The sequence below is a fragment of the Callithrix jacchus genome, chromosome 12 (assembly GCF_049354715.1).
Source record: "Callithrix jacchus isolate 240 chromosome 12, calJac240_pri, whole genome shotgun sequence".
Taxonomy (NCBI): Eukaryota; Metazoa; Chordata; class Mammalia; order Primates; family Cebidae; genus Callithrix; species Callithrix jacchus.
In genome coordinates this window covers 76,317,836-76,338,004 of record NC_133513.1, presented here as the reverse complement: position 1 = coordinate 76,338,004, position 20,169 = coordinate 76,317,836, and the positions used below count along the sequence as shown (strand labels likewise).

Here is a 20,169-nt window from a genome sequence, read left to right as displayed (position 1 = left end):
TATGTTATTACTATGTGTGAGGCACCACTGCTCCACATAAATATTATTTCAAACTCACAGCAACCCTACAAAGTATTTCTTTTGTGATTAGAACATATGAAATATTCTCTAAACAAATTTTTAAGTGTATCAGACAGTATTCTTAACTATAGGCACAATGTTGGAAATCAGATCTTTAGAATAATACCAGAAAAACAAATTAACTCAATTAAATGAATAAATGATTTGAATAAACATTAAAAAAAAAGACATACCAATGGCCAGCAGTACATAAAAACATGCTCAACATCATTAGTCATCAGAGAAATAGAAGTCAAAACTGCGGTCAGATATCACTTCATGCTTCGCAGGATGGCTGTTATTTAAAAAATTATTTTAAAAATGTGGAGAAATTGCTACGCTTGTACATTGTTGGTAGAAATGTAAAATGGCACTGTCAATATGAGAAACAGTATGGGGATTCCTCAAAAAATTACAAATATATGATCCAGCAGTTTCACTTTTGGGAATTTATTCAAAAGATGAAATGAAATCAGGGTCTTGAAGAGATATCTATTCATACTCCTAACTCCCATGTGTATTGCAGCATTATTCAGAATACCCAAGATGTGGAAACAGCCTAAATGTTCACTGATGGATGAGTGGATAAAGAAAATATGGTATACGCGTACAAGTGAACGTTACTCAGCTTTAAAAGGAAGCAAGTACTGTTATTATAACAACGGGGACTAATCTTGAGGACGTTATGCTGAGTGAACTAAGCCAGTCAAAGGACTCATACTGCATGATTGCATTTACATGAGATATCTAAAATAGCCAAACTCACAGACGCAGAGGTGGTTGTCAGAGGCTGAGGGAAAGGGGAAAAAAAGTGGCTGCTCAACATGTATAAAGTTTTAGTTGCTCTATTTTTGTTCTCATTTTCCACATGCCAGAACTGAGGGTTACGGTGAATTAAGTGACTTGGTTTAGGCCACAGGGCTAGTCAGTGGGAGATTTGAAGTTGAAACTAGACTTTCTTGCTCCTCAGCCCACACTCTTGAGCCATTTAAAACTGTATTGAGGCTGGGTGCAGTGGCTAATGACTGTAATCCCAGCACTTTGGAAGGCTGAGGAGGGCAGATCACCTGAGGTTGGGCGTTCAAGACCAGCTGACCAACAAAGAGAAACCTGGTCTCTACTAAAAACACAAAATTAGCCAGGCATGGTGGCACATGCCTGTAATCCCAGCTACTTGGGAGGCTGAGGCAGGAGAATTGCTTGAACCTGGGAGGAGGAGGTTGCGGTGAGCTGAGATTGCACTCCAGCCTGAGCAACAAGAGTAAAACTCCGTCTCAAAAAATAAATAAAATGAAAACTTTACTGAGCTGATAAACTATATAAATTTGCATATGAGGGGCCATCATATACTAGACATAATTCATACAAAGAAAAGAATATCTCAATATATACTAGTAAAAAACTTTAATATAAAAATGGAGATTTTACAAGAAAATAAAGATTAAATATCTAAAAATGAAGAAAAATTAATGTGGCTTCATACTTTATAATTTATTAAATAATAAAAAATAGTAAAACATTGTCTATACAGCTTTAAAGGGAAAAATTTTGATCCAAGACTCCAGTAGTCTGTCAAGTTTCATATGTATAAGCAAAAAAGCATGTCATATAAGAACATACAAAGTATATATCCTCAATAAATTAAAGACATATAAATAACCTAAGAGATGCAGCAAATGAAGAGCTTAAGAGTTGATAGATCAGAATATAAAAGGAGTGTTGTAAATCATACATAGTTTTAAATATGGCAGAATAAATAGCTGTTGTAGATATGCCTAGGAAATATAATTAAGGAACCATAAATTATTTTTAAATGAAATATACATGACTAATTATTCAAAGAAAATATCGTGAAAATAAATGTAAAGAGTTAAAAACAAAAAAGTGAATTATATATAAAAGTCATACCCTTAAATGACTAAGACACATGAAAATTAAGAGTAAGAAGGCAGCGTCAGGAAACCAGAGGCCAGTGGGTTCCTAATCAACAGAACTGTGGTCCTTCATTTAGAATTCATTCTCCTTGCCCTATCTGCAAAGTTTTTTTTTACCATTCATCTTCTCCACATTGAAAATGTCTTTTCATCTGTACCACGTCACTAGCAGATTTCCCTTCCATCTTGTCAAGTCTTTCCTTTCTTTGGCTCTTTCCACTAATCAGTCCCCGACATATACCCAAATTCTAAGAGTCCATTTCCAGGTTTTTCTTTGATTATTTTTTCATTCTTGGAGAATGTATTTACTCTCAGAGCTTGAACCTCTCTCCATTCAGGTAACTCCTGTGTTCACATTTCTTTTTTAAGATCTTTGCCTGATATTTTCTGCCTGATCCATCTCAGTCCCATAAATGCAACGGCATCAGATCAAAGCAGCTGCAGAAACTCAATACCTATCATCTCAGGTCCTCCTCACGTAGTTTCTAATCTGTGTAAAGGCAACCCTAGTCTCACCATGCCATCTTCCTCCAGCCTCCTCCCAGAGTTAGGTTTCATGCACTCCTTGGTTTGATAACTGGGCAACAGATAAGCTTTCTGCCAGCCCAGGGTATGGTTCCCTCAGCCTCCATCCTCCACACCTCAGGCTGAGGGGATGGGGAGGATGTGGGTGCCAATTTTTAACATTCTATAGATAACTGCACTTAGAGGTTTTGAAATCATTTCAAATTTAATTTGTCCTAAAATTGATCTCATGTGTCAGGCTGTGACACAGTGTCTAGGCCTTGTTAGGCCTGTGTTTCGTTGTAGGCCTACTGTCCAAAGATAGCCGCCATCTAAGCAAATGAAAGAATTGAAAAGAGGACACAGATTAGACAAGGAATTCTGAGTCGCTTAGTTTAGAAGGTGCTATGGCTAAGAATCCAGGTCATGAGAAGCTAAGATACCCTTTTGGAGGGTGTGTTTCCATTTCCTCTAGCAAGACATTCAGAATAAAGTATATCATTTAAGCCATAAGCGGGGGTCTGTGGGCCTGTCCCAGAGAAAGCCTGTTACATTTCACTCAATTTTCTTGGAAACCTGTCTTGTTTAAAGTATATTGGGACCCAAGTCCTATGAGGTATATTCTTATTCCCCACCCCTAAAATATGTAAACTAGTGATACTGTTAAAAAAAAAAAAAAACCTTTAGACAAATTTAAGAAAGGAGTTTAATTGTGAAAAGAAAAAAAAAATGACTAGCAAATCAGACAGCCCTCAGAATCAAAGAAAATTCAGAGAGACTCTGGCACTGTCACATTGTCAAATATCTATGGGAAGAAAATGTGATGTGCAGAAACCAAAACTGAGATACAGAAACAGCTGGATTCGTTACAGCTTAGCATTTGCCTTAAACAAAGTTTAAACAGTTGGCCACCTATGAGCCGTTAAAGCTACAGGAATTGATTGAGACTAAGCTGTTGTTGAAGGGAAACACTTCTAAAGAAAGTTAAGTCTTTTTGTCTGTTTACCTGGTAAGTATGTGAGTACAGAGACTTTTTCAAGCTAGATTTTAGTTTTATTTAGTAATACATTATGGGATCTGAAGGACACTTTTGTAAAGGTTGAAACAAATTTTATGCATATTTTCATTTATAACAAAAGAAAAATGCCCCTTTAGCTCTGGTAACTATGACAGTTTCTAAATTAAAAGAGCATTATTCACATCTGAAATGTTAATTCTAATACTGATTTCAAGTATTATTAATAATATAACCATTTTTCACTAAGCCTTCCCATTTATACCTGTTTACACTTTCAAATCTAATTATTTCCCATTGTCGTTTTAAAGATCAAGCCCCAACTGTTTCATGGTGTGCCTTCTTTCTAATTAAGTATTCGAGACCAATGGGAGTCAGGCTGGGGCTATATGATCTCAATTTTCACAAGCTGACATTCACAATAAAAGTAGATCTTGATGATTTCCCTAACAGCTTTGATGTGAAGGAAAACAAAACAACACTGAGCTGTATATATTCCCTCCTCATGGGCCTGGGGGAGAAATCATAGTTAGCAGCAGCTGATCTCAGAAATCGGAGTTTCTGCTACATTGCTAGCAACAAGGTAAATCAATACAGGATAAGAACACAAGCCAGTATGTGGTGAGTCATGAAAAATAGATCAGTAGTGATATCAAGTGAAAATGATACAGGAAAACCACATTATCTGGAAAGAGAAATACAATTTTATAATACTCCTGGTACTGAATAGTTCTAACTATGGCACACAAAGTGAGCAAGCAGCAAATTACAGATAAGGATGACTTGCTTTCTTTCTACTGTTAACATGCCCCAACTAATAGATTGTAACAGAATGACTATTCGCAGCATTAAACGTTGGGAGAGGACGTCCATAATTACATAGCATATTTTGAAACATCATGACATTTGAATAAAACACAGGCATACGTCATAGAAAAGAAGACCTGGCCATCTTTTTTCATTCTCTAGAGATCAATAGAAGTACCCTTGAATCACAGATGGGTATTAAAATCCCTTTGCAAATAATTCCTCAGGTAGCTCATCTAAACTCTGAAAGGCCACAATAGCTCTCAAAAGAGGGAAATAAAATGCTTCACAGTTGTAATGATTTTCTCCTCATAAATATGCTTTCTGAAAAAGTACAGTGAGAATACTAAATATCTGCAAACTGATTTTAAAGTCCAAAGCTATTAAAATTGCAAGAATTTTTATGGAGCATATCTATCTCATAAATCAGTATCAAAGCCTGAAAAAAAGAAGTCTTAAATGTCTACATAATTCTCACAATATTATATATATGTATGTAAAAACAAAAAAGTTGGTCAAAATCTCTCATATTAAACAAGTTGCAATTACTACCCTACTTTAAACAAAAACCTCATAAATTCCTAAATACATAAAATGTAAAATTGGTAAAAATAATGCTTTACTTATTGGAGATAAAATGAAGATGAAACATAAACCTTATTTATTTATCCCAATTATTTCCCTCACATGCTCACAAAGGACACTATTCTGTCACTATTTAACCCTGTTCCCAAAAATTTCCTCATAAATGAAGTTTCAAAAAGAACAAAACTAGGCAAATAAGTTTATAGCTGCAGTTTCGTTTTGTCAAATTTGAGAATGAGACGTCTATGGTGAAAAGAAATAAAAGGTTAGCCATTTTTAATTTCCAAAGTGATCCCTCATTCACTATTCATGTCTCATGTGAACTTCATAATGTCAATTCTATCGCAAAAGCAAGGCAGAAAAAAGGGATCCTCTCAGGTTTAATTCAGTAGGGAGAAAAGTTCCTGGAAGATGTTTTTTCTTCCTCTGGAGTACTTCAGTTTTACCAAACATGTATTTTATAATTCTTAATTTATATTCAACAACAATGCTTTCTCCAGCTTTCAGAGATTTTCTAATTTCACTGATATTTCAAAAAATTTCCTTGTTGGCTGGGCGCAGTGGCTCACGTCTGTAAACCCAGCACTTTGGGAGGCTGAGGGGGGTGGATAATGAGGTCAAGAGTTCAAGACCATCCTGGCCAATATGGTAAAACCCCATCTCTACTAAATATACAAAAATTAGCTAGGCATGATGGTGCGTGTCTGTAGTCCTAGCTACTTGGGAGGCTGAGGCAGTAGAATTGCTTGAACCTGGGAGGCGGAGATTGCAGGGAGCCAATGTCACACCACTGCACTCCAGCCTGGTGACATCTCAAAAAAAGAAAAAAAGAAAAAAAGTTTTGTCGTTGCTATTTTATAGTTTAAAATGAGTGGTCCTCACTTCATTCAAAAGAAACAGGATGCCTTGAAAATGATGTGGTCGATCTCTAGAAATTAAAATTATTATTGCTTAATAATAGTAATACTTAATATATGTGGTGGCAGAAGCCTTGCTGAGCATATATATATATATATATATATATATATATATATATATATATATATATATATATATACATACACATATACATCAGTTGTTTAATTCTCATGGCCCTTAAATGGCCAAACTAAGGCTTAGAGATATTAAGAACTTTTTCCATGGTCATATAAAACTTTATTTCTGAAAATATGGCACATTTTGTCAATCCTGAAGAATACAGAATAAGCATTTATTTATTCACCTATTCAATTATTCAACAAACGTTTCCAGGCAGACTAGTAAGTAGCAAGCTAAGAGTTAGACAGGGGAATAAAAAATGAAATAAATGTTGCCTCCTGCCCTCAAAGACCTTACATTCTAGTTTGGAAGAGAGACTATTAAATAAACATACAGGGTTAAGATAGATACTTATAGCCTCAGTGTTGACACAGGATCCCTGAAGAGTATGAAATTGAAACCATTTCCTTCTAATTAATAAACATTTATAACAGAGTAGAAAACACTTGGCAAGCCTATCTGAATAATACTTATTCTGTCTTTATGGTATCAACATAAAATAAGGGTAAAAATCAAGCAAAATATTTTTAAAAGAATTATACAATATAGTAATTCCAAAAATGTTAATGGAATTGAGCTTTTATTTAGAATTTGTCTCGGTGCAGCCAAATGGCAACTATGCTCATTTAAGGTACACAATTGGCAGCCATGATTCAAAGGTTCAATTCTGATCATGGCTGTACTAAAAGACTGTTGGTGTTTCAAGGAGCAAAACTGAGTGTGATATATATATATACTCAATAACTAAAATGAATATACTCGGTATTTCAACGGAATGACTGGCATCCACTTCCTGTCTAATGAAAGGCCAACATCAATTATTAAATGCTAAGAATTACTACTGGGAATGCAAAACTAAAAACCTCTTCCAAAGAAATATGAAATGTAAGTCTGGCAAATTTCTTTAAAAGAGCTTCAACGTGTAAAAACAGAGCTTTTTCTCTCGATAAATACTTTCTGTAAGTAATTTATCTTCTTTATAGAACAGACAACAAAGCAAGACAACTTTTGGCACATTTGGATGTGCTCTGAATGCCAAGCCAGGCACCACAGTCATTACCACCAAAAGGGAAGTAAGAATTTCACTGTCTATAGGAAGACTTTGAGGTCTGTCCCATGTAGGTGACCAACAGCGTTACTTTAGTCTCTCATTATTAATGCCATTAAACTCAACGTTAAATTATGTGCTGATGAAAATTTCTTAAAAATATATGTTAGTATTGTGTTTGCTTACAATCATTAAGTACAGAATATTATCGTTTCTATTTGCAGTTCTGTCTTTTCCTTAAGACTATCAGTTTCTTGAGACCAAAACTGGTTATCACAATGACCAGTACATAGTTGGTGCTAAAAACATATATGCTGAATAAAATTGAATACACATTCCTAATTTCAAAGTATATTGCACACTACAATTTACTTAAAAAACAGCTAAATTGGTCAGGCACGGTGGCTCACATCTGTAATACCAGCACTTTGGGAGCCTAGGCGGGCGGATCACGGGGTCAAGAGATTGAGACTATCCTGGCCAACATGGTGAAACCCTGTCTCTACTAAAAAATACAAAAAGTAGCTGGGTGTGCTGGTGCGTGCCTGTAGTCTCAGCTACTCAGGAATCTGAGGCAGGAGAATTACTTGAAAACCAGGAGGCAGAGGTTGCAGTGAGCCGAGATCCTGCCATTGCTCTCCAGCCTGGTGCCTGGCGACAAAGCAAGACTCTGTTTCAAAAAAAAAAACAACAAAAAACGGACAAATTGCCAGTTTCACATTCACCATCGTTATTGATGGGTTCAAGTCTATGAAATTTTGCCTATCATATATGCCAAAACACAATAAAGCAGTTTCAAAGACATTTTAACACACCTAAGAAAAGGAGTTTCTGAATTAAAGGTCACCACTTTCATGTTAACATTAGTGTATTTTGATTCCTTATAGTCACAATAGAGCTTATAAGATTTGTCCAAATTGAAGCTGAAAATGTTATGATGCCATTCACCTTTAATTAAATATACAGCATTAAGAGAAATACTATTTATATTAGCAACAGAAAACAAAATTTCTAAATCACTTATAAGATTCAGGTTATTTTATTACTCTTCTAAAATAGTTCATTTAGCTTTTACTTGTATTTTTCTAAAATTGAACAGCCACCAACTTATAGTGTGACCCCACTCAAAGAAAAATTTAAATTATTCAGTTCTTAGGATAACAAATAATATTTATAAAACACTCATGTATTAATCAAAGCATTTTAATATTTATCCTATTAATTCTATATAGTATTTCATCACTCCTGCTATTATAATATTTTAATTAAAAACCTTGTCTTGAAAGATAATTTGGGATATCCCAAAAGAAGTAAAGTTCTGTATGAAGAAAGAATCCATTATTTATTTTCTATAAGCAATCTTAAACTTTTTAATTCACAAAAATAAACACATTTAATATAAGGTGTATGCAATATGTTGATCTGGAGTTTGCTAATCACATATGCATACAATGGAAAATACATAACTTTAAAACATCTCGATTAAGTGAAGCTTACAAATGGAGACAATTCTTTTCACATATATTTATAATTGAGATAAATTAGTATATTTGAGTATTCTAGAAAAACAAAAAGCATATTCCTTATTGCCTAGGTTCATCTGAAAGTGATTTGAAATATGCTGTGTACCTGTGGATGAAATAAGCAAAAATACATAAAATGTGCAAATAAATAGAGTGAAATTCACAGAGACTACTTTGGGTGTTTGTGATTGAGTAATTTGTGAGTTTTAAGGATTTTTCTTAGTACAGTTTAGAATATTAATAAATGCCTTCTACTTACAGGAGGGTCTGCATCTTCGGCATAAACTGTTGTGATAGGTGTACCCTTGACTGCATCTGGAGCCACCATGCCTTTGTATATTCTTTTACTAAATACAGGAGGATAATCATTCATATCCTGTAAAACACAATTAGGAGTTCAGTACTTCAGTTGCAACCAGGTTAGGGATACAGTTACTAGATTAACTCCCACTCTTCATATCACACAGCTCATTTGCCACTGTCAGCCTTCCATCCTCTCAATTCCATTACTCTCACTTCAGACTGGCACCTCGGAGGAAACTGTCAGAGTTCTCATACAATATTAATGAGTGGATATCAACTGGAGGCCATTCCACTGGAATAAAGTCTTTCACCCTCAAAAACATACCTTTTGGAGACTGAAGTGACCCTTGAATTTTTCTCTAGCTTACTTCTAATGGTATGAGGTAAAATTTTAATATTTGTAAAAAAGTAAGAACAAGTTTCTTAAAAAGCTACATTCTTTGAAGCAGGAGTAAAATATATATTTTTAAAGCCCTTCATATGTTTTTGTAGCAATGTAAAGTATTTTATATACTTAGCATAATACTATGATTAGAATATTTCAGATACTAATTATGAAATATCCTTTGCTGCCATTTTACATGATAAAAGAAGATTTTCTCCACAGTGCACTACAAAATGACACTTAAGAATAGATATATTTGTATGCAGAAAACAATGTTGATTTACTGAAATTTTTTGAGAATTTATGTGTATCTTATTTTATTTTTCCAATTTGGTTATATATATACATTGTTACTCATGTAGTGCCAAGTTCATTAAATAAATAGTTATCAGTAATTTCCCACTTTTATAACCCAGTGCCAGGCATTGAATATACTATTGTGACTCAAGAAAAAGATGTCTTTGTCTTTGTGTCACTTAACTGCCATTAAGCTAGTCAAAATACTGATCTGCAAACAGGCTAGTGACTTTGACTAAATTAATCTACTTACTTGTCAGAGCCAAAATAATAAATCAAGTCCCCTGAAAGCAATCATTGTTTCTGAATCATCTTATCTTTCATGAAGAATTGTATATTGTTTTTCAATAAATAATGCTTATTAATATGGCAGATTTATTTATTTATAATAGTTTAATAATCCTTACACCCCTACCGTGTTTTGGGTAGCATGGGTCAAACGTATTTAAACTAAAAGCTAAATTTGTTAATTATCTGTTCTTCCTCTCCAAGAAACATTTTTCTCACTTGGTATTAAAAACAAAATTTAAAAAATCTACATGTTCTTTGATATTTGTTCAGACACAAGAATTTTCCTGTACAGTATTAAGTTGGAAACACATAAATAAATCTATTGTAAACTTCTCCTTTTGCAAAGAAGTCGAATAATTATCTCTTACTATCAAACAGTGCTTCCTTTTATATTCACCATAGAGTTGAGTTCTGAGTAGTCAATATGAATAAACTTGCATATTCTAATAGGAATAATTGAACTGTACACAAAAGTGAAAAATAAAAGATAACATTTCTTATGTTTTGGCATATAGTATTCACAATCCCTTATATGAAAAAGATGTTTTAAATAAATTATGGGCTTTAGAATCTGAACAAGTAAATGAACCAAGAATCTTTATAATGAGGACCGTGTAGGGTATTGATCTTTAGGCTCCATGTAGGAGGTAAAGACATAAAACATTAGCATGCAAACTTTTTAATGCTCTTTCCAAGAGTGCCAATTAACTTAATGAGTGGATGTGATAACTAAGGGTGTGGAAATGCTTTAACGCCCTTAAGTTGATTCCAAAGGTTAGAAAAGGAGCTCAACACTGCAATTTTTTCATATATGAGTTTCCAATGAGCTCAGTATGTTCTTACATATTTTATTCTTTATTACTCTCAGGGGAAACATAAAACCTTAATGTCGCAAAGTACTTTTTGGAATATCTGATTCTTTAGAAACAAAAAAATGTATATACTTTTCCAATTATGTCAACATAATGGTATACAGTTTTTAACACAATGAAGTTTTTATTTGCTTGGGAAGTATTCATTGGATTCACTTTCTAACTTGAATGTACAGTGGATTCACAAACTGATCACATGCACACCTAAGGCTGGAAGTGACTGTAGCCTATGAAAAGATTGGTTTTCCTCCCTCTTTATTTTCTATTGGCAGGATGAATAAATTAATATAGTTACTGTAGCAGTCTTTCTTCTTATGACACACCGTACAGACTGTGGGGTTATAATATTTTATCATGGCTAAATATACCACCAGTTGCATAGAGTTTTTCCACAATGCATTATTTCAAGAGGAGAAATGTATTGAAAGCAATGCCAACAAGTGTAATCAATAGTTCATTATATTTATGCTCAGGGACATCTGAAGAAAAATGTACATAAATCTGCTTCTAGACAACTGTTCTATTCTGTAAATTAAGGATATGCTCAGCACTCCAAAACCATGTTCTTTTCTATTGCCCATTATTCCACCAGAGGGTAGTATTGGCAAAAAGAAATATTTCCTCTTCTATACTCCAGTTATAAATTGTATCATTAAAAGCCATAATGGTTTGTTTCTTTTGGTTAAAATTTTTCTTGGTCTCAACAAAATTTTCTTAGTTTTAGTGCTTCAAGAAAGTATTCTGAATGTTATGGTTTACAACTTGAAAAACATTATGGTTTTTTCTTAAGACAAAGTTTAAAAATGGCTATACTAATAAAGCTCGCAATTTGTTTCCATGTATCAAGCAAATAAAATTATACCTGAAGGTATAGGTAGTTAACAGGAGAAAAACTATGTTTTATTTATTTTCCACATTAAAGTCTGTAATAATCACAGATACTATTTCTACTTTAGCAGACTACCGAGAAAATTTAAGGAATCTTTTTAATGAGCATGCCAGGAAGATAAGAACTTGTCAGTAAGTTTGTAAATTTAATGGCAAGTTGAAGTTCCACACACCAAAAAAAAAAAAAAAAAAAGAGAAAAAGATGATACAATTTTTGATTTTCTGGAATGACAAACAAAAACCCATAGAACAGGGCTTATTTAGAAGATAAGTAGAAAGTTCTAACTAGTCACAGATTGATCATCTTTTAAAAAATGATGAATATATAGCAAATGCCAGCCCTTACCATATCAAAGCTAATGCATGCTCTATGAGGAGACACAGACAGTATAAGCCAATGGGCAGAATGACTTCAGTTGTTTCTATAGCATGGTCTACCATTAGCATTGTCCTTGCTGAGCTCTGTGGGTGCCTTGCCCTCCGTAATGCCTTTAGGTTTATGGAACTGATACATGCTTTTACATGGAAGGGTACACAGTTGATTGCCTGCCTGTTACCAGTCCTCTTTTCCACTACTGACACTTTAGATTTGCTGTTCAAGTTGCTGTTTCTCGTATTTCTCATATTATTTGCATTCTGCTGTTTTTTATTCCTCTCTTAATTTCTGTATTTTCTCCTTGTCTTTACTGACTTATTTCCCTTCTTTTATGCTTCTGTATATAGAGTCCTTAAAGGCCACATGTGCAGCTAAACAAAATATTTGATATTTTTGCTGCCATGCTAGGCATATTCACCACAAGCTGACTTAACAGGCTGTGGGCCATAGGTAAACATTGGTGGTAGCCTGGCAGTACTCCCCAAGGGTCTATGATGGTTGCATTGGGTAAGGCTCCTTTCTGCTTGTGGAGAAGGACTATTTCTCATAGGTTGAGTACCTAGTCAGTCACAGTATAATAGAACATCAAGTAGAATTCTAAGGTTTTTGACTCCAGTCCTTGGCTTCTAGGAAGCATCTTTAGACCTGTTCAGGACCTGGGGGATTTTGCCACTCTGAAGCGAAAGACACAGGCCTGGCTGGCTTTGTCACTGCTGATTATAGAGACTCATGGTCTTGAACAAATGTAAGTGGTAGCCAGAGTGGTTACAGCACTCTGGGTTAGACAAGACCCAGTGCTTTGCTGGCTTTAGGTACGAGCCAGTGCAGTCCTATTGGTGGTGCCTACAGTGGTGCTTGTGTTGCCTCATCCACAGCTCCAGGTGGCTCCAAACAGAGACAGTCTGTATGAGAAAAAGTAAGGGAAAAGAATAAGAGTTTCTGCCTGATAATTAAGAGAATTCTCCTGGATCTTATCCAAGATCATTAAGGTAGTAAGAGTCTGGAAGAACCACAGTGTTACTGGGCTTGGGGCGCCTCCTAAAGTAGATACAGCTTTAGCAACACCCAAATCCTTTCAAATACCAGAAAAAGTTTTCTAAGTAACAAATACAAACAAATCCAAACTGTGAAGACTACGATAATACCCAATTCTTAAATGCTCAGACACAGACAAATATCCACAAGCATCAGTATCATCCAGGAAAACATTAACTCACCAAATAAACTAAACAAACCATCAGGAACCAATCCTGGGGAAACAGAGATAGTGACCTTTCAGACAGAATTCCAAACAGTTGTTGTGAGAAAACTCAAAAATTCAAGATAACACAGAGACGGAATTTAGAATTCTATCAGATACATTTAACAAAGAGATTGAAATAATTTTACAAATCAAGAAGAAATTCTGGAGTTGAAAAATTCGATTGACACCCTGAAGAATGCATCAGAGATTTTTAACAGCAGAACTGACCAAGCAGAAGAAAGAATTAATGAGCTTGAAAACAGGCCATTTCAAAATAGTCAGAGGAGGCAAAATGAAAAAAAGAACAGAAAACAATAAAACATGCCTACAAGATCTAGAAAATAGCCTCAAAAAGGCAAATCTAAGAGTTATGGGCATTAAAGAGGAGACAAAGAAAGAGATAGGAGTAGAAAATTTATTCAAAGTAATAATAATGAATAACTTCCAAAACCTAGAGAAAGATATCAATATCAAAGTATAAGTAGATTATAGAACTACCAGCAGATTTACCCCAAAGAATACTATCTCATGTCATTTAATAATCAGATTCCCAAGTTCAAGGATGATTACAGGATCCTAAAAGCAATAACAGAAAAGAAACAAATAACATACAGTGGAGCTCTAATACATCTGGCAGCAGACTTTCCAGCAGAAACCTTACAGGCCAGGAGAGAGTGGAATGTTGTATTTAAAGTGCTGAAAGAAAAAAAAAACCTTTTATTCTAGAAGAGTATATCTGGATAAAATATCCTTCAAACAGGAAGGAGAAATAAAGACTTCCCCAGACTAACAAAAGCTGAGGGATTTTATCAACACTAGACCTGTCCTACAAGAAATGCTAAAGAAAGTTCTTCAATAAAAAAAGAAAGTTAACGAGTAATAAGAAATTATCTGAAGATACAAAACTTTTTGGTAATAGTATGTTCACAGAAAACAGAATAATGTAACACTGTAACAGTGGTGTATAAAATATTCTTATAGAAATAGAATATCTTTAGTCAAATAGAAAGACTAAATCATGAAACAATCAAAAATAATAACTACAAATACTTTTCAAGACATAGATAGTAAATAAGGTAAAAATAGAAGCAACAAAAAGTTAAAAAGCATGGGGATGAAGTGTGGAGTTTTCCTTAGTTTTTTTTCTTGTCTGCTTTTTTTTTATGCAAACAGTGTTTTTATCAGATTAAAATAATGGGTTAAAAGATAGCATCTGCAAGCTCAATGATAACCTCAAACCAAAACATACAACAGATACATAAAAAATAAAAAGCCAACTAAATCATATCACCAGAGTAAATCACCTTCACTAAAAGGAAGACAGGAAGGAAAGGAAGAAGGAACACAAAACCTTAAGACAACCAGAAAACAAATAACAAAATAGAAGCAATAGGTCCTTGTTATCAACAATAACATTGAACATAAAGGGATTAAACTCTCTAATCAAAATACATAGAATGGATAAACATTTAAAAAAGACAACATGATCTGTTCCCTACAAGACACGCATTTCACATATATATATACTCTACATTGGAGTGCCCAGATATATAAAGCAAATATTACTAAAGCTAAAGAGCCAGATAGACCCCAAACAAAAGTAGCTGGAGACTTCAACATCCCACTTTCATCACTGGACAGATCTTCTAGAAAAAAAAAAATCAATGAAGAAACATCAGACCTAATCTCCACTGTAGAACAAATGGATCTAATAGTTATTCATAGAATATTTCAACCAACACCTGCAGAATACACATTCTCCTCAGCACATGGATCATTCTCAAAGATGGGCTGTGTCTTAGGTCACAAAACATGTCTTAACACATTCAAAAGACCACAACAGAAGAAAACTGAAAAACAATAACAAGATATACTTTGGAAATTACACTAACATATGGAAGCGAAACAATATGCCACTAAATAACCAGGGTTCAATGAGGAAATTAAAAACAAAATTGAAAACTTTGGTACTTTGTATATTCACAAGATAATGAATGTACAAAGTACCAAAACCAATAGGATATAGTGAAATTTGTACTAAGTTGAAAATTTATAGCTATAAGTGCCTACATCAAGAAAGGAGAAAAACTTCAAATAAGCAAAACAACCTAATGATGCATCTTTAAAAACTAGAAAAGCAAGAGCAGACTGAAGCTGAAATTAGAAGAAATGATAGAGATCAGAGCAGAAATAAATGAATTAGGAACAAGGAAAACAATATAGAAGATCAATGAAACACAAAGTTTTTTTTTTTTTTTTTTTTGAGACGGAGTTTCGCTCTTGTTATCCAGGCTGGAGTGCAATGGCACGATCTCGGCTCACCGCAACCTACACCTCCTGGGTTCAAGCAATTCTCCTGCCTCAGCCTCCTGAGTAGCCGGGATTACAGGCTCGTGCCACCATGCCCAGCTAATTTATTGTATTTTGAGTAGAGACGGGGTTTCACTATGTTGACCAGGATGGTCTCGATCTCTTGACCTCGTGATCCACCCGCCTCGGCCTCCCAAAGTGCAGGGATTACAGGCTTGAGCCATCGCGCCCAGTCCGTTGTTTTTTTTTTTAAAGTTAAATAAACTTGACAAACCTTTAGCCACATTAGCTAAAAAAGAAGAGAGAAGACCTAAATAAAATCAGGTATGAAAAGGAAAACATTAAAACTAATATTGCAGAGATTCAAAGGATCCTTAGTGGCTGCTATGAGCAAATATATGTCACTAAACCAGAAAATCTAGAAGAAACAAAAAATTCCTAGACACATACAACCCACCAGGACTGAACCATGAAGAAACCCAAAACATCAAACAGGCTAATATCAAGTAACAGGATATAACAAGTAACAAATATCAAGCTATAATAAAAGTCACCTAGCGAAGGAAAGCGCAGAACTTGATGGCTTTACTACTGAATTCTACCAAATATTTAAAGAAGTATTAACACCAATCCTGCTCAAACTGTTCTGAAAAAATAGGAGGAGGAAATGCTTTCAAATTCACTCTATAAATATATAGATAAAATAATACACCAATACCAAAACTAGACAAAGAGACATCCAAAAAAGAAAACTATAAACCAATCTCCTTGATGAATATTGATGCAAAATTCCTCAACAAAATACTAACAAAGAAATTAAACATCATATTAAAAAGATCATGAATCATAACCAAATGAGATTTATTTCATGGATACAAGTTTGGTTCAATATATGAAAATCAATAAATATGATATATATCATCAATAGAATGAATGACAAAAAAAATGATCACTTCAACTGATTCTGAAATAGCATTTAATAAAATTCAATGCCTTTTATGATTAAAAACCCTCTAAATCTGTGTATAGAGGGAACATACCTTAACATAACAAAAACTATATGACAGACCCATAGCTACTCTCATACTGAATGAGAGAAAACTGAAAGCCTTTCCTGTAAGATATGGAACACAGCAGGATGCCTACTTTCACAGCTGTTATTCAACATAGTACTGAAAGTCTTAGCAAGAACAAACAGAAAAGAAAACAAAATAATGGTTATCTAAATTGGAAAGGAAGAAGTCAAATTATCCTTCCTTTCAGATGATACAGTCTAATACTTAGAAAAACCTAAAGGCTACACACACACACACACACACACACACACACACACACACACACACACAAGAACTGACAAACAAATTCAGTAAAGTTGCAGGATACAAAATCAACATAGAAAAACCAGTAGCATTTCTATATGGCAACAGTGAACAATCTGAAAAATAAATCAATAAAGTAATCTCATTTAAAATACCTACAAATAAAACAAAATTCTTAGGAATTAACCAAGGAAGTGAAAGATCTTTACAATGGAAACTATAAAACATGAATAAAAGAAATGAAGAGAACACAAAACAATGAAAAGATATCTGATGATCATGGATTGCAAGAATCAATATTGTTAAAATGTCCATACTACTAAAAGCAATCTACAGATTCAAGCAATCCCTGTCAAACACCAATGACATTCTTCAAAGAAATAGAAGAAAAAAATCCAAACTGCATATGAAAGCACAAAAAACCAGATAGCCAAAGCTATATTAAAAAAAATAACCTGGAAGAATCACATTATCTGACTTTAAATAATATTATAGAGCTATAGTAACGAAAACAACATAGTACTGGCATAAAAAAATACACATAGATCCATGGAAAAGAAAAAGAACTGAGAACCCAGAGATAAGTTTACACAACTACAGTGAAGTCATCTTTGACAAAAATGCCAAGAATGTAAACAGGGACAGAACAGTCTGTTCGATAAATAGCGCTGGGAAAACTGGATATCCATATGCAAAAGAAGAAATTAGACCCCATCTCATGCCATGTACAAAAATCAAATCAAAATTGATTAAAGACATGAAGCTAAGACTTCAAACTATGAAACTACTGAAAGAAAACATTGGGGACACTCTCCAGGAGATAGGACTGGGCAAAGATTTCTTGAGTAATACCCCATAAGCACAGGCAACCAAAGAAAAAATTAACAAATGGAATCATATCAACTTAAAAATCTTCTGCACAGCAAAGGAAAGAATCAACGAAGTGTAAGAGTCAACCCACAGAGTGAGAGCAAATATTTGCAAACTACACATTGGACAAGGATTTAATAACCAGAATATATAAGGTATTCAAACAATTCTACAGGAAAACATCTAATAATTTGATTTTAAAATGGGCAAAAAATTTCTAAAAAAATTTTAGAATGGCAAGAAATTTCTAAACAAAATTTCTCTAAAGAAGACATATAAGTGATAAACAGGTATATAAAAAGGTGCTCAACATCGTGGATTATCAGAGGAATGCAAATCAAAATTACAATGAGACACAATCTTACACCAGTTAGAATGGCTTTTAACTAAAAGTCAGGCAATAACAAATGCTAATGAGGGTGTAGAGAAAAGGGAACCCTCACATACTGTTGGTAGAAATGCAAAGCAGTACAACCACTATGGAGAACAGTATGGAAGTTCCTTAAAAATCTAAAAACAGAGCTATCATATGATCCAATCCCACTACTAGCCAGGCCCAAGAGAAAGGAAATCAGTATATGAGAGATATGTGCACTCCCATGTTTGTTGCAGCACTATTCACAATAGCCAAGATTTGGAAGCAACCTAATTGTTTATCAACAGAATAATGGATAAAGAAAATGTGGTGCAAATTCAAAAGGGTGTACTATTTAACCATAAAGAAGAATGAGATCCTATCATGTGCAACAGCATAATCAGTGAAGGTTAAAAGTATACAAGAGAGGCATTTTTTTGGGGTCTCCCAGCAACCAGTGGGTGATATTTACTGAGCCATGGGAGAGATTCATTACTACTGAGATATACTATTTTTAACCTTGGACATGTATATTATCTTTGTTTTCTGTGGTTTGAATCTTTATAGGAAATATGTTACATCTTAGTCCTAAATCTCTAGAATAGAATTAAAGATATTTTGTCCTGCTATCACCAAGTTTGGTAACAAATATAAAGAGCACACTAATTAAGAATTTTAAAATGCAGAATAGAAGAGAGGGAAACAACTGAAAGCCATACTTCAAAACAACCCCAAGAGAACAATTAGCAAGTTGTAAAACAAAAATATTAAATCTGACCATATACCCAGTAGCTGGTTCGCTGAAATTATCATTCATTCAAATTCCTACCTCCACACAAAGGAATAATATGTATGCTGTAAATGGAATGTCCAGAATTTCTGTTTTGCTTGAGTATGGGACAACTTCCTAATCTCTCAAGCATCAGCTTTTCCGATGAAATTAAGAGCAGGACCCTATCAACACTGTCATGGTGGAGCCTGGGTAGCATATCACCGCCTCTCAGGTGTCCACGGTTTTACAAATGCTGCATTGGTACAAAGCATTGAGTTTTCATGTAGAAAAGCTATCCTCTTAATTGTATTCTATGGGGTGGGAATATTTCTTTCTGGAGAAGGAAACTCCTCTGAAAGGTGGAAATCTTAGCTCCATTTTCCAAGACCCAGTGTATTTAATCATAACCTCAACCCTTGTTACAAGGTGAACTTGATGATATTTCATTTGTCATCCATTCACTCCTCCCTGCCTATTCCCACACCTACAAGCTATGACAGGCAAACATAACCAAGGGTGAATCTAGTCTCCTTTCTTCACAGAAGTATGTCTCCCTCTCTCCTACTCCCATGCAACCATTCTATCCAAAATCATAATGAGCAAAATGACTTGGGTCATCTGTTTTTATCTTGGACAAGTTCTCTATACTCCTTATAATGTTGCCTAGTATCATATACCATATACACATTCAACTTTTCTGATTCATATTCAGTTTTCAGTTTGCTGTAGAACAGACATTTGCCTTCTGTATATTTTCTATATTATGTTACCACACAGACTCTAAGACCAGGTTTATATTATAACTTAGTTTGTAAGGCTAGATATTACTCTGGATCTTTTAAAATTGTTTAGAGTTTTATTTTCATTTTCTAGAGATTTGCTTATATCATCTAATTTACTATCATCACAGATTTAGTTCTTGTAAATATTTAGTATATCTAGAAATATACAATAAAAATATCTACAAGTAAAATACACAAGTAAATGTCTAGTTAATATACAAGAAAAAAGCCTTTTTGCATTAATATTTTATAAAATCTTTGTGAGAAAAATGTATGTTATTTGTATGATCATCACTGGTTTTGTTTTGGGTTCTTAAAGCTTGGCAGTAAGAAAGCTGTGTGCAGGTGTCTTCATAAACTATTTTATTTATACTGTGGAAATATTGTTTTTCCAAATAATACTTGAATTTTCCCATTCTTGCTCCAATTTTAAACAGGTTTTATGGACTAGACATTAAACACTTTATCTTTCATTTTTTTCCTCCTGTTTACAAAAGAAATTATATTTCTGCTCCTTTTGAAAAAAAGAACTTCAACATGCTTTCCTGTTGTGACTTTTTGGGTCCAAGTATCTTTTTTTTTTTTTGAGACG

General features: G+C 34.0%; 1 protein-coding gene across 9 annotated transcripts in view; it reads right to left on the bottom strand.

Moving 5' to 3' along the window:
• Positions 1-20,169, bottom strand: part of PCDH15 (protocadherin related 15) — a 1,854,109-nt gene that overhangs the window by 172,206 nt on the left and 1,661,734 nt on the right. For all 9 annotated transcript variants that reach the window (XM_054243050.2, XM_054243053.2, XM_054243049.2 and 6 more), the window contains one exon: positions 8,774-8,890. In XM_054243050.2, coding sequence (XP_054099025.2) covers positions 8,774-8,890 — 117 coding nt within the window. The remainder of the gene's footprint in view (positions 1-8,773; positions 8,891-20,169) is intronic.